At 35.5% G+C, this 14,227-nt stretch overlaps 1 protein-coding gene across 6 annotated transcripts in view; it reads right to left on the bottom strand.

Annotated features, from left to right (window-relative positions):
- MARCHF7 (membrane associated ring-CH-type finger 7) overlaps positions 1-14,227 on the bottom strand; it is a 48,877-nt gene that overhangs the window by 22,883 nt on the left and 11,767 nt on the right. For all 6 annotated transcript variants that reach the window (XR_006820272.1, XR_006820270.1, XR_006820271.1 and 3 more), the window contains exon 2: positions 7,535-7,699. Coding sequence is in view for 3 of the 6 variants with exons in the window: in XM_046018805.1 (XP_045874761.1) it covers positions 7,535-7,687 (153 nt within the window). In the remaining 3 variants the exon portion in view is untranslated. The remainder of the gene's footprint in view (positions 1-7,534; positions 7,700-14,227) is intronic.

Below are 14,227 nucleotides of genomic sequence, written 5' to 3'. Positions count from 1 at the left end.
AACTACATTAGTTCATGGTAACTCTACAGAATGAACCCTGCACACATGGAAAAGCAGAAGCTGCAAAGCTGAATGAGGAGTGGACCAGATCAGGATTTCATTCATCCCTTGCACAGAGGGTATTTTGCTAACGGAATGTATCTTCAGCTTAGTACAACCTTGATCACATAAGCCTACTACATCAAGTCCTCACAGAGCCTCAATCAACTGGAGTAGCATAAGAGATGAAATTCATTAAGTATTTCAAAACCAACCATCACATGTGCCATAGGGATTAGGTACCATATGCTATAGGCCAGTGATTCTAAGACCTCCGAAGTTTGGAGACCAAAATAAAAACTGTTTTAATGTATAATTTAGAAAGAATTGCCACTATTTTTTTAAAAGATTTATTTATTTATTTATTTGACAGACAGAAATCTTATGTAGGCAGAGAGAGGGGGAGGCGCAGTCTCACCGCTGAGCAGAGAGCCCAATGCGGGCTTGATCCCAGGACTCTGGGATCATGACCTGAGCCTAAGGCAGAGGATTTAACCCACTGAGCCACCAAAGCACCCCAAGAATTGCCACTTTTGACAAGTTAATCAAAATTAGCAATGCCATCTAATCCCATCCCCAGTTTTTAAGAGGGGCACTTTATATGCTCCCAAAACATGATGGACTTAACAAAATAAAAAAGAGATTTTTAAGTGAATAAACTTCACTTGTACAAAATCTTTTCCTAATTTTTCTTGTTTTGCATGGACCAGACAAACTGTGTAAATATAACTTTGGGAAAAACTGAATGAGGAAATACCATCAGATCAACTACTTCTTATAAAGATCCTTAGAGCACTGTGGGAGATGAAAAAAATGAAATGAACAGAAAGCAGATCAACCATGAAGTCACTGAAATAGCAGGAAATAAGTCCTTGTGACACAAGGAATGGGAAGAGAATAACTGTAAGAAAAAAACTCATCAAATTTAGAGACACAGTGAGAAATGAACAAAAGGTCTAAAGTCAATCCAGTTTTCAGGCATTGGCTATTGATGATAAAAAGATATACTCACTGTTCAGGAAACAATTTTCATGACTCACAATTCTAAAATGCAGTCTATATGTCATCCCAGAAACAAAATGCTTGTTAATATCAATATATGGAAAAGAAAAATAAAGGTTCTGACCAGTATTTCTGCTGGCTTAAGTTCAAAACCAAAATCTTTTTGGCTTCTATCAATTTGGTTCACTGTTCAAGTATCTTTGGTCTGAATCATTTACTTTTTACCATTCTAAATTATTTTAACAATTAAATAAACTAAGAATTTTTCTTTTCTTTTTTTAGGGAAAGAAAGATTTCAGTCCTACCTCACTCCTCAACCTCCAGGGAACAGAAAGGGAAGGGCTGAAGCCAATGGCCAATGACTTAGTCAATTTGACTATGTAATGAAGCTTCCATTAAAAACCCAAAACGGGGGGCGCCTGGGTGGCTCAGTGGGTTAAAGCCTCTGCCTTCAGCTCAGGTCATGATCCCAGGGTCCTGGTATCGAGCCCCACATCGGGCTCTCTGCTCGGCAGGGAGCCTGCTTCCTCCTCTCTCTGCCTGCCTCTCTGCCTACTTGTGATCTCTCTCTGTCTGTCAAATAAATAAATAAAAATCCTAAAAAAAAAAAAAAAAAAATAGATTCTTTAAAAAAAAAAAAACAAAAAACAAAAAACAAAAAACCAAAAGGGGCACCAGGGTGGCTCAGTCAGTTGAGCATCTGACTCTTGGCTTCAGCTCAGATCATGATATCATGGGTTACAGGCTAAATAGTAATAAATTATTATTATCTACTACTGATTTAATCTCCCTACTCATTAGTGGTATGTTCAGATTTTCTATTTCTTCATGATTCAGGTTTAGTGGGTTGTGTATTACCAGGAATTTATTGCTATAGGTTGTCCAGTTTTTGGAATATAATTGTTCATAGCAGTCCCTTAGGATCCTTTGTATTTTTATGGTATCATTTATTTCATTTCTGATTTTGAATCTTCCTCTTCTCTTAGGGAACCCAGCTAAAGGTTAGTCTACTTTGTTTAGCTTTAAAACAAAACAAAACAAAACAAAACAAAAACAGCTCTTAGTTTCACCTATCTTTTCTATTGTCTTTAAGTCTCTATTTACTTTCTGATCTTTTTAATTTCCATTATTCTACTAACTTTGGGCTTACCTGGTTCTTCTTTATACCACTCCTTTATAACACTGCACTGGAAGTTCTAAGTAATGCATAAGGCAAGAAAAGGAAATAAAGTGTACACAGACTGGGAAGGAAGACATAAAACTATCTTTATTTGCAGAGGACCCCCTCTATGTAGAAAATCTCACAGAATCAACAATAACAACAACAAAAAAATCCATCGTAGAACCAATAAAGGATCAGAGTAATGTTGTAGGACACAAGGTTAATATATTAAAAAAAAAAAAAAAAAAAAAGGCAATCACTTTCCCATATACCAGTAATGAAAAAGTGGAATTTAAAATTTTTTACAACTCAATGATAAAGCAACAAATAGCCCAATTTAAAGATACGCAAAGGATCTGAAGAGACATTTCAGCTAATTAGCACATGAAAAGATGCTCAAAATCATGAGTTATCAAGGAAATCTAAATCAAAGCTGCAATGAGACATTCACACCCATGGCAGGATAGATAGAATCAAAATGTAAAGATAAATGTAAGCGAGGATGTGGCAAGATCAGAACCCCCTCACAGAACTGCTGGTAGGAATATAAAATGGTCCAGCTAGTTTTGGAAAATAGTCTGGCAGCTCCTCAATTAACTGAACACAAAGCTATACGATATGACTGAACAATTCTTTTATGTATAAACCTGAGGTAACTGAAAATGTAAGACTGCATATAAAAACAGCATGAAAGTATTTACAGCACCATTAGTCATAATAGCCAAAGGATGGAAACACAAATGTCTTATCAGTGGATGAATGGATAAACAAAATGTGATATATCCAAAGAATGGATTATGCATCCATAAAAAAAGGTATACCCAATTCAATGGACTATGTTCACCCATAGAAAGGAATAAAGTACTAATATATGCTGTAACACAGATGAACCTTGAAAGCATGTTAAGTGAAAAGCTAATACAAAAGACTGCAGTGTATGTTTCTACTAATGTAAATGAAAGTCCAACACAGGGAATTCTACGGAGACAAAAAAGTAGACTACTAGCTGTTTAGTGCTGAGAGGGAGGGGCAGTGCAGTGATAGCTAAAGATTCTGGAGTTTTTTCTTGAGGTGATAAAAAGGTTCTAAAATTGACTGTTGTAGTGATTTGCACAACTCTGTGAATGTACTGAAAACCACCAAACTGTATACTTTAAATGGGTGAGTCATATGGTATGTGACCTATAACTCAATAAAGCTATTCTTAAAAAAAGCACCTTAACAATTACTGCAAATACAACCAATGCTATCCACTGGACAATGCTTAATCATTTGGAAATCATTTAATACACAGTAACAGAAGCAAATCCAGAATGAAATGCTATTCTTTGGCTCATTTCAATGAGTCAATACCATGATTGTGATGACTGCTAATCCCAGCTTCAAAAATTTTCCAGACCAAAATTATCTTAGCCACAGGCAACACCATGGAACTTTGACCTCTTCTAAATATTCACATGCTAGAGCATCCACTGCCACACTAATGTGAAGTCCTATTTTCTACTTTCTCTTCAGAATGAGTACTCTTTTTAATTCTCATTTAAAAAAAAGAAAAAGGCATTAGTGGATTTTAAGATTTATGAATTCACTCATGCCCAAATCCAGGTAAGAAACCTTAACATACACAAGAGAGGAGGATTTGGAGTCCATTTATTACTCAAAACTCCCCAATACATAAATGAAGACTACCAGAAAATTGGTGTTCAGATCACTCTACTGTTCCTTGACAACTGTTTTTCACTGAGCTGTACACTTTGGCATCATGTCCTTTGCTTACACTGAGATTTACCAAGAAACAAGTTGAGTAAACTAGCAATATATTAATAATTTTAATACTACACTGAAGATAATGTTCACTGTATCATTCACTGTCCCCTTTCAGACCAAACTGTCAAGCACTGCTTTCTTGGAGAAACTGGGTTTTTCTTATGAACAAAACACCTTATAAATCTGGTTCTATTTCTCTGGGACGTTCCTGATACCCAAAACAAAAGTCCCAAGTTAACTCTAAAACACTGCAGGGCTTATAAATGCTTATCAGTATTATAAATTTGACCCACTCAGTACTTCATCTGTATTTTTCTTGATACCATTTTAAAACTATTCTAATTTTCTTGTCTAATTTTATTTTTATGTATGCATGCATTATTTTTATGTATGCATTATGTATTTAGTTCCTTGGAAGCTAACCTCGTAGTAGATAAACATGTTGATGACTATTGGTTCTTTTAATTTTTGACATAATATAGTATGTAAAATATGCAAATGGTACTGAGCTCTGAAAGTTGATTTACCAACTAGAAAACACATAAATGAAAAGCTTCTCATTATTTCTTATTAAAAGTGATTAATCTCAAAGCAAGAAAGGAAAAGTATAATGGGATTAGCAGCTCTTAATTGAGTTATAGAAATATACATGAAACATAAACAATTACATATTCACAGAATGCTCCCAAATTTTTACTTTTAACAATATGAATTAAAGGAATTAAATTCCCTTTTAAAAAATATTTAAAATTCTACTTACTGCTAACAAAGAGATAAGATGACCATAGTATTCAACCATTCAAATTTTAACGAAAACTTCCAAGATGAAGCAACAGAAATACCAGCAAGATTAATAACAGAGACAGCCCAGCTTACAAATGGCTAAGAACCAAAAGATCTTCAGAAAATCAATTGTTCAGAACTTAGAATCTGTATTTTCCCAAAGAAACAATGCTATCCGTAAGTCTTAGATTCTTTAAACTCAGGTACTTATATACTAATCATATTATTGAAGGAAACCACTTCTCCCAGATTTCAGATCCTATCCTCAAAATGACACAAATATTATCCTATTTAACTAAAATTAAAAGCAAAAAATGTTCCATAAAATATTAAGCACTATATAAAGTATTTCCCTATTATTTAATCCTTAACATAACTGAAATTGAGCATGCCTAGTCTTGACCCTCATTTCTGAAGCTTCAGAGAGAAGGGGAGTGTTATATTGCAAACAGCTGTGAGAAAACAGTGATTTTTTTTTTAAACATTCCCTCTGATATTTAAAGTTCTCATTCATTAAACATACATTTTGTTTAGTATTAAGAATATTATATAAAACTAAATACATAATATGTAATTTTAATATTCTGACAACATACTACACTATACCTTAAAGATACCTATTTAAGCCAATATAAAGCCGGGAAATAATGATAACAATAGCAATCACAATCATCATCATTATAAACAGACACATCTTACTAAGTTCCAGGCAGAGTTGTTTTAGGTGCTTTAATGTGTTCGTTCTTTCAGTAAATCTTAATAAAACCACGTGAAAAGCTGTTACCACCATTTTACAGAAGAAACACAGATATAAAATAATTTGTGCAAGAACACAGAAGTCTGTTTTTAAATCAAAACTAAAGAGCAAAGCAGGCTAGAAGTAACTGATTTAAGATTGGAAATGTTCCTATAATCCACTAAAAAAAAAACCTGGATGTCATTTAAAGCAACTGAAAAACATTAAGAAAAACTCCAATGCTGATTTATCTTATTAAGAATCAGTAAAAGACATTAAGTGGTTTTTTAGGTTTGCACTTGTTTAACTTTCACAATGAAAACCGAGACTTTTAAAGTAATCTAGGACTTTAAGAAAAAGCTGGAAGGAATAGTCTTGAAAATACTTGTCTTTTAAAGTGAATGTCAATAAATCTTCTAAATACAGCTAAGACTTAGCTGCTAATATAATTAACTATAAAAAAAACAAACGTAGCAGCTAACATTTATATAGTGTTTTTCATGTGACAGGCACTATTCTCATTCAGTGTAATAATTCATCTAACACTAACAACCTGACGAACACAGAAAATAAGAAAGACGTAATAAAGAAACTTGCCCACATTCACACAGTAAGTAGTGGACAGAACTCCAATCCAGGCAGTATAGTCTGGTTTCAGAGTCTGCTCCTCACTAAAAAGCTCTGTGAAAAAAATTAGAAAAAGATCTGCAGATAAATTTTTTATGGAGACAATATAGGGGGAAAAACCAATCTGTGCTCTTAATAAGTCATAATCATGTAACCCAGAACTTTTCTACTGGATATAGCTTCGTGATTCTGTACCTCTGGCAAGTGTCTATCAACAGAATTAAAAAAAAAATACATTATCAAAACATTTAAAATGACTCAGTAAACTGGGGAAGGTATGTGCTATGGTGAGTGCTGTGAAGTGTGTAAACCTGATGATTCACAGACCTGTACCCCTGGGGCTAATAATACATTATATGTTAATAAAAAATTACAAATTAAAAAAAAAATGACTCAGTAGTAGTTCATAGAAAATGAGGATGTAATATATGCATTTTAGAGAATTTTTTCCTCTGAATATTCTGTAATATGCTTATTACTGCATAGAAACATTTTAAATGACTGTCATGTTATATACATTTATAAATACTTAAATGAAAATTCTCACTAAAGGATTCTCTTAGATTCAAGTTACTTAACATCAGACTTGTCCACATCACGTATGATTTAATTAGCTTTTTAGTCAGTAATGCAATAACCTGAAATTTGAAAGATGAACAGTAGGAATTGCATTAAACCTAGAAATCATGCTTCTGAGATTTATACTGTTTTTTTTTTACTACAACTGTTATGTTTATAACACTAATAAACCATTTCAAAACCCCAAGTGCTATCAATCCAAAGGAAAACTAATATATAAGAGTAGCTTATGTAGATTATGAATCTGCAAACTCATTATATTAACCATGAAAATAAAGCCCCAAAATATGTCTAAAAGATTGTTAGTAATACATCTTCACAAAAGACAGTCTGTCAATTTAATAATCACCTGCCAGTAAAAGCAAAGTATTTGGAAGCCATACTAAAAAAACCCCTCAACAATCATTACTCCACTGCTGCTTTGTACACACAGAGAAGTCAGATGAATATGTACAATGTTAAGAAAGGATGTACTTTCTATCCTTTGACCAAATCATCCACATTGTTTAATGTAGTCAAATTTATACTTAAACTGATACTTATGTTTTTAAGTAAATGGGTTTCCAAGTCTTTGAAATACAGCATAATGATTTACATTAAGACCACAATGCCTCCTTCATAATTTTGAAATCCACAAAGACTAAAAACATTGAGTTTTTGCTACTTGGTGTGAATAATCATTTTCCTGTGGAAATATTAATGTATTTTATTATAGGATGCCTCAGATCCATCTGAGCATCTTATTAATTATACTCATTACTTTCCTAAAATCTAAAAACCATGTGGCCCCAGGTATTTTCAAAGAAACTGTGTACATATATTCCAAATTAAAATGTTACCTGATATTCAGAATCCAGTCTAAATGAAGAGTCTCTTGAGTGATAGGTATCATTTAAATTATTCCCTCTGCTTCCAGACATCATCCTAGCACTTAAAGAGGTGGGGGGTTGGACAGAAATTCTTCTTGGAATCCTTGATGGTTTAGAATCCATTCTCGAGGTTTCCTGTGAAATGCAAATTTTGATTAATTGCCTTTGGGAAAACATGCAAACCTTAGATTCTTAATCCTCCTTAATCATTAGCTCGAATCAAGAATTAACCATGCAAATTAACTATATCAGACATGGTGAATTATGAGACTATCAACACCCTGTCTTCTCTAAGGCAGAAGTCTAAAGTCCATCAAAGGCTTCCCACTGCCCATAAAATGAAGCAAACTGATAAAAGAGGGATGAGGAACTGAGGCTGTTTCCAAAGCCTGGGCTCTTTTCCTCACTCAATTTTGTCTCTACAGAATCCAACACAAATTTGTTGTGACTGTCTTGCTATCCTTATCTATTATTAGTGCTTAATATTCATACTATGAGCATTAGCTATACTATTCGCACTCCCCTTATCACAATACACTTTCACAGACTTTGTACATACATGGAAACTCTGTACATTCCCCATTCAATTCCTAGTCATGGTATGAAAACACTAATCATTTTTCTTTGTGTGCTTCTATTCTGTACATACTTTAAGACACTCTAACTTATGCTATAATTTGTTTTTTTTTTTTTTAAAGATTTTATTTATTTATTTGACAGAGAGAGAGATCACAAGTAGGCAGAGAGGCAGGCAGAGAGAGAGGAGGAAGCAGACTCCCTGTGGAGCAGAGAGCCCGATGCGGGGCTCGATCCCAGGACCCTGAGATCATGACCTGAGCCGAAGGCAGCGGCTTAATCCACTGAGCCACCCAGGCGCCCCTATGCTATAATTTGTTTTATCTCCCTTTCTCAAAAGTGAAAATTTCTAAGTTTTCTTTAGTAAACATTCCTCAACCTAGACCAAGAGTCACAAAGCTATGTGTAATCTTTTAAATATACAGGTACCTCCCACTTTTCAAAAGTCCACATTATGCCCTGTCACTTTTATGAAAGACCTATATATAGTACCTGCTTTCGCTAACCAAAAGAAATCCAAAGAGAATTTTTGCTTTTATAAAAAGGGAACGGAAAGTGAAAAAACAGCATTCAACATTTGTTTTGCAGCACTGAGGCAGTGTATACCCTGAGTAGCAAGTGCCAACACCACCAACCTCCTTCCCCAGGAACTACACTCCTCACCTCAGCATCAAGCCGCCATAACTTTAAACTGTCTGCAAGCTTCTATGCTTTATCTCAATGAGTATTGTGTATCCATTAGCAAGATGTGGTGTACAGTAACAGAAAAGTCTGAGAGAGGGTATTTTTTGGGTCTGGGAAAACTCAAAAGTTTTCCCATATAAACTAGTAACTGCTTCTTCACTTTACACCATTCTAGCCTACAAAAGGTTTCAAAGAAATACTCTACTTTTGGATAGGGGTGGACACCTGTGTGTATATGAAAGGAATGATATAACATGTACTCTCTTATGTCTGGTTTTATTTGCTCAATGCTGTATTTGGGAGATTCATTTGTATTGTGGCATGTAGCTGTAGTCACTCTGGTTTATATAGTATTTCATTGTTATCAATACACATAAATTATTTGTCCACTGTATTGCAGATGGACACTAAACTGTTTCCAATTTTAGGCTATTACAAACAGTACTGCTATCAAGACATTACTTTTATAAATAAAAAAACTTTAAATCACTATAATCTCTTAAACTTCTCCCTACCCACTTTCAAGAAGCGTCAAAAATTCCCTTCTTGTTCTGGTAGTGGACGACATTAAAGTAACTACAAACAGATGCACTTATCTGATATGCCACTTGGATAAGGCATACATGCTTTATTAAAACATTCAAATTTAGCGACACCTCAGTGGCTCAGTCAGTTTGGCATCTGCGTCTTGATTTATGCTCAGGTCATGAACTCAGATTGTGAGATGGAGCCCTGCATCAGGCCCTGCACTGAGCATGGAGCCTGCTGAGATTCTCAGGTCATGATCCTAGGGTCCTGGGATGGAGCCCCGCATCGCATCGGGCTCTCTGCTCAGCAGGGAGCCCGCTTCCTCCTCACTCTCTGCCAGCCTCTCTGCCTACTTGTGATCTCTGTCTGCCAAATAAATAAATAAAATCTTAAAAAAACAAAACAAAACATGAGAGATTATCCTTATGTACCTGTTTTGTCCCTTTCCAAACCACTGATAAAACGATAGATAATGAATCCAAAGGGGGCCACAGGAGGCAAGAGATTTCTATGTGTATTTGGAAAATCCAAAGGAAGAGCAAAGGCACAATAATTAAACAGAGAAGATAAAACTACACCCTAGGCCCTTAGAGGTAGAAACCAGAAGAAAGCATTTGGCCTTAGCACACAAAAAAGCAGCATGACCTGAAGGTACCAGATATCACCATAAAAGAGAAGATGCATGGCGTTAAAAGTGAGTTGAAATCAAATATGTAGTTCGAACAGTAAATCCCTGAATTCTTCCCCTAGCTTCAATCTTCCAAAAGTATTTATTCTCTCCAGAATAAGGATTTCAGATGTAATCCATCCCACCCAAGTATATAATCCAATCTGCAGGGCTAAGTGTGAAAAATAAAATCTGTATGTTCAATGTTGAGACCTGAGAACTTTTTCCCAGCTCTATTTCTACAATGTAGCCATAAAATTAAGGGATTTTACTCTTGGATCACCAAACAAAAACATGGACAAAGAGTTCTGGACACTAGTATTTGGACTGCTCCCAATCACCAAGCTAGACTGCCACAGGAACATCCTCCCCCACAGCAAAGTCCACTAGTCTCCAAGAGTTTTCTAATCAGTTTTTTTTAGCATTTCCTTCAAACAGATAAACATTAAGGATTACTAAGTATCCAATTAAATCCTCTGATATGAAAGACCGGGATTTAAAAAAAGAAAAAAAGGAACATAAAGAAAATTTGGGGAAATTAGCTAACTACTATGCTCAGAGATCAATAGACATTCATTCATAAAATAAAAGGGTGCTTAAGAAAACAACTGGAGTATAATAAAGAGCTTGTGGACACTGAAAATGCGATACTCTTTTTAAAAACTGTGATACAATGAGATTCAACGTAATTATTGGGAATAAACTGAGGAAACCTCTCAGAAGTAGAAAATACAACTTTAAAATAGGAGAGTTAACCAGGGGAATTATCATCTTACTTTAGCAATGGTTAATAGAGAAGAAAGAAAATGGAAAGAAAACTACTAAAGAAATAAAAGAACCTTTCCAGAACTAAAGGATACAAATCTCCACATTGAAAGGGCTCTAGAGAACCCAGCAGGATCAAAGAAAAAAAAAAAGACCAACACTAAGCACAATTTAACATCTTGAAATTTTAGAACACCAAAAATGAAAAGATCTTGCCCTAGCTTCTTAATGACAACTGTAAAAACTCTAAAGACAATGAAGCAATGCCTATAGTACTGAGAAAAATGTTTACCCTTGAATTCCAATCTAACAATTAAATGTGAGGTGGAGAATAGGACACATTTTCAGACATGTAAGACCTTTTAAAAAGATGAAAAAACAAGACAAATATCAAAGGAAGATAAATGAAGAGTATGTCCTACGAAACTGAGAGTATAAAGAATGAAAGAAACAGATATGGAACCCAGGAAACAGTTACGAAAGGGAAGTTCAGACACAGAACCCAGGAAATAGTTCCAAAAGTATGTAGGAAGCACAGGATCCAGACAGCAGCAGGACTGAATAATGAAAGCAAAGTTTGGAGGGTGGTTGGGGGAGACTCCTATGGATACTATCTGGCGTATGTGGCAGAGACCATGATACAAAACAAATGAAAATTTTCTGTTAGGAAACAATTACTGTTCAAGAAACAGGGTGTCTGGGTGAAACGTGGGTGAATATTTACTAGTTATAATAATGTAAATATAAGGTACTGAATCAACAATTTTGCTACAAACATGCTATGGGATGGAGATGATTAGGGAAGTAACAACACGCATGAATAAGGAAAGTACGTATAAAAAATCATGAAATAGTATAAACATGCTTTAGAAATGTGAAGGTAAATCCCAGAGCTACAAAGTAGAGGGTCAGTACCTTTGGAAAGACACTGGGAATGAAGGGTGAGGCAAAGTATTCCTCTTTTCCTTTTTAAAATATGATGATCAAAAATAAATAAATAAATAAAATAAAATATGATGACCATATCTCCTGGTTTGCCTAGTATCTCCAGAAAAGTCCTAATTCGTGCTCATTATCCCAGGACAATTATTAATAGCCCTTGGGGGCCTGAGTGGCTCAGTGGGTTAAGCCTCTGCCTCCCGCTCAGGTCATAGTCTCAGGGTCCTGGGATTGAGCTCTCTGCTCAGCCTGCTTCCCCTCCCTCTCTCGCTGCCTGCCTCTCTGCCTACTTGTGATCTCTGTAAACTAAATAAAACCTTTAAAAAAAAAAAAGTGGCCTGGTTTGGATGATAAAGCATACACAGTTGCCTAACATAAATCTTTTCTACCTTATAGCTTTTTTTAAAAAGACTGATTTATTTTAGATAAAGAGAGCAAGCAAGAGGGGTTGGGGCAGAGGGAAAATCCCAAAGCAGACTCCCCACTGAGCACAGAGCCAGATGCAGGGGTCGATCCCAAGACCCTGAGGTCACGACCTGACTGAAAATCAACAGTCAGCCACCTAAACTACAAGCCACCCAGTCACCCTTATCTTCAGCTTTTTTTTTTAACTTATTTTTTAAAACTTTTATTTTAAAGGCTTTTATTTATTTGACAGAGAGAGAGCACAAGTAGGCAGAGCTGCAGGCATAGGGAGAGGAAGAAGCAGGGAGCCCAATGAGGGGCTTGATCCCAGGACCCTGGGATCATGACCTGAGCAGAAGGCATTTGTTTAACCGACTGAGCCGCCCAGGCACCAGCTCCCCCACCCCCCCCCTCGCCCCCCACCGGCCATCTTCAGCTTTTTATAAACCATTTATAGTATATCCATACAGGATTTCATTGAAAAGAAATAATTATGAATTTGACATTCAAAGAAAGTATACATTAGTAATAAGAATATCAATGGTTAAATACTGACATGCAAAAACCCATAAATGATTCAACAAATAGCAGGTTTACCATTTTATTAAGATGGCTATAAAAAGGGGCACGTGGGTGGCTCAGTGGGTTAAGCTGCTGCCTTCGGCTCAGGTCATGATCTCAGGGTCCTGGGATCGAGCCCCGCATCCGGCTCTCTGTTCAGCAGGAAGCCTGCTTCCTCCTCTCTCTCTCTGCCTGCCTCTCTGCCTACTTGTTATCTCTGTCTGTCTGTCAAATAAATAAATAAAATCTTTAAAAAAAAAAAAAGATGGCTATAAAAATACTAAATAAAGAATGGTAAAAAAAAATACTAAACAAGGGACTATTTGTGATGAGGGTATTAACAGAAAGACAAAATGTCTTTTTTAAGAGATACAGGCCTACAGATCGTTCTACAATAATTATGCTTCTTTTTTTTTATTTTTATTTTTTTTTCTTTTTCCATTTTATTTATTTTTTCAGCGTAACAGTATTCATTGTAATAATTATGCTTCTTAATCATACCTTATAGCTTACTTTGTACTTATACTCAATTTTTACTTGCAGACTTACTTGCAGAATGAAACTAACCTAGTAGGAAATCTGCTCAAAATAATCTCTTGGGAGAAGGCAAAGAGGCAGAGTCCTCTGAGATATAGAATTTATACTCTATGAAACTATTTTTGGAAACTCCTCTACATAAACTGATTGAATTCTGACAATGTAGGTGTTACCAGAAAACTTATATAATTTGGTTGCATAAGTTGTAGGTCAAAAGCACAAAAAACTGTAGAAAAAAAATAAAACGTGCAGTCCTTGAAAGACTGCTACCAGACTTACAAAGTACTATGGAGGCATCTTTTCAAGCCTACATGTTCAGTGTGTGCTAGGCACTTTAATACTGAACATGAGGAGATGAGAGGACAATGCTGAATGTAAACACTGAGATAGTGACTAGGAAAATATTGTAGTCAGGCAGCGAACAAACAAACCACACAAATAACCATGTAACTTAAATTGTTCTTCTAAGGGCTGTAAAAGTATAAGAACTATCAGAAAAAGGTATTTGAAGCTTAATACTTTTAACCAAGACTTAAAGAGTACAGTACAAAACAGTTCCTAAGTAATCTTTCCCCAATGGTTAGTATAATAGTCTCTTTGTTTTTCTAACACTGTATGCCTTTAAATCTAAATTTCTTAAGATTTGATTCTTGAGTTAGACAGCTATTTGGTAATTAGATGAACTGGCTGGCTTCATAGTTGTGTGACATATGCAGGACAAGACCCTGCACTTGACTGAAAGCTCGCTCCTGACATCTTGAAATTCTTGATAATTTCATCCTTTAACTCGTGGTTTATTTTTAAATTTTTCTTATTGGGGGGGGGCAAGAATCTTAAGTAGCCTCCATGCTCAATTCATGATTCGAAACCAAGAGTTGGATGCTTAACCAACTGAGCCACGTAGGCACCCGTGCACCTGTGTTTTCTAAGTCACATAGGACAGTGCAACATGAGCTTGAGCAGAAGGGATTATGGGACTATCTGCCATGCCTTCTCACTGA

The sequence above is a fragment of the Meles meles genome, chromosome 9 (assembly GCF_922984935.1).
Source record: "Meles meles chromosome 9, mMelMel3.1 paternal haplotype, whole genome shotgun sequence".
In the NCBI taxonomy this organism is placed as follows: domain Eukaryota; kingdom Metazoa; phylum Chordata; class Mammalia; order Carnivora; family Mustelidae; genus Meles; species Meles meles.
The sequence above is the reverse complement of the archived record's forward strand: the minus strand, read 5'-3'. Positions and strand labels throughout refer to the sequence as shown.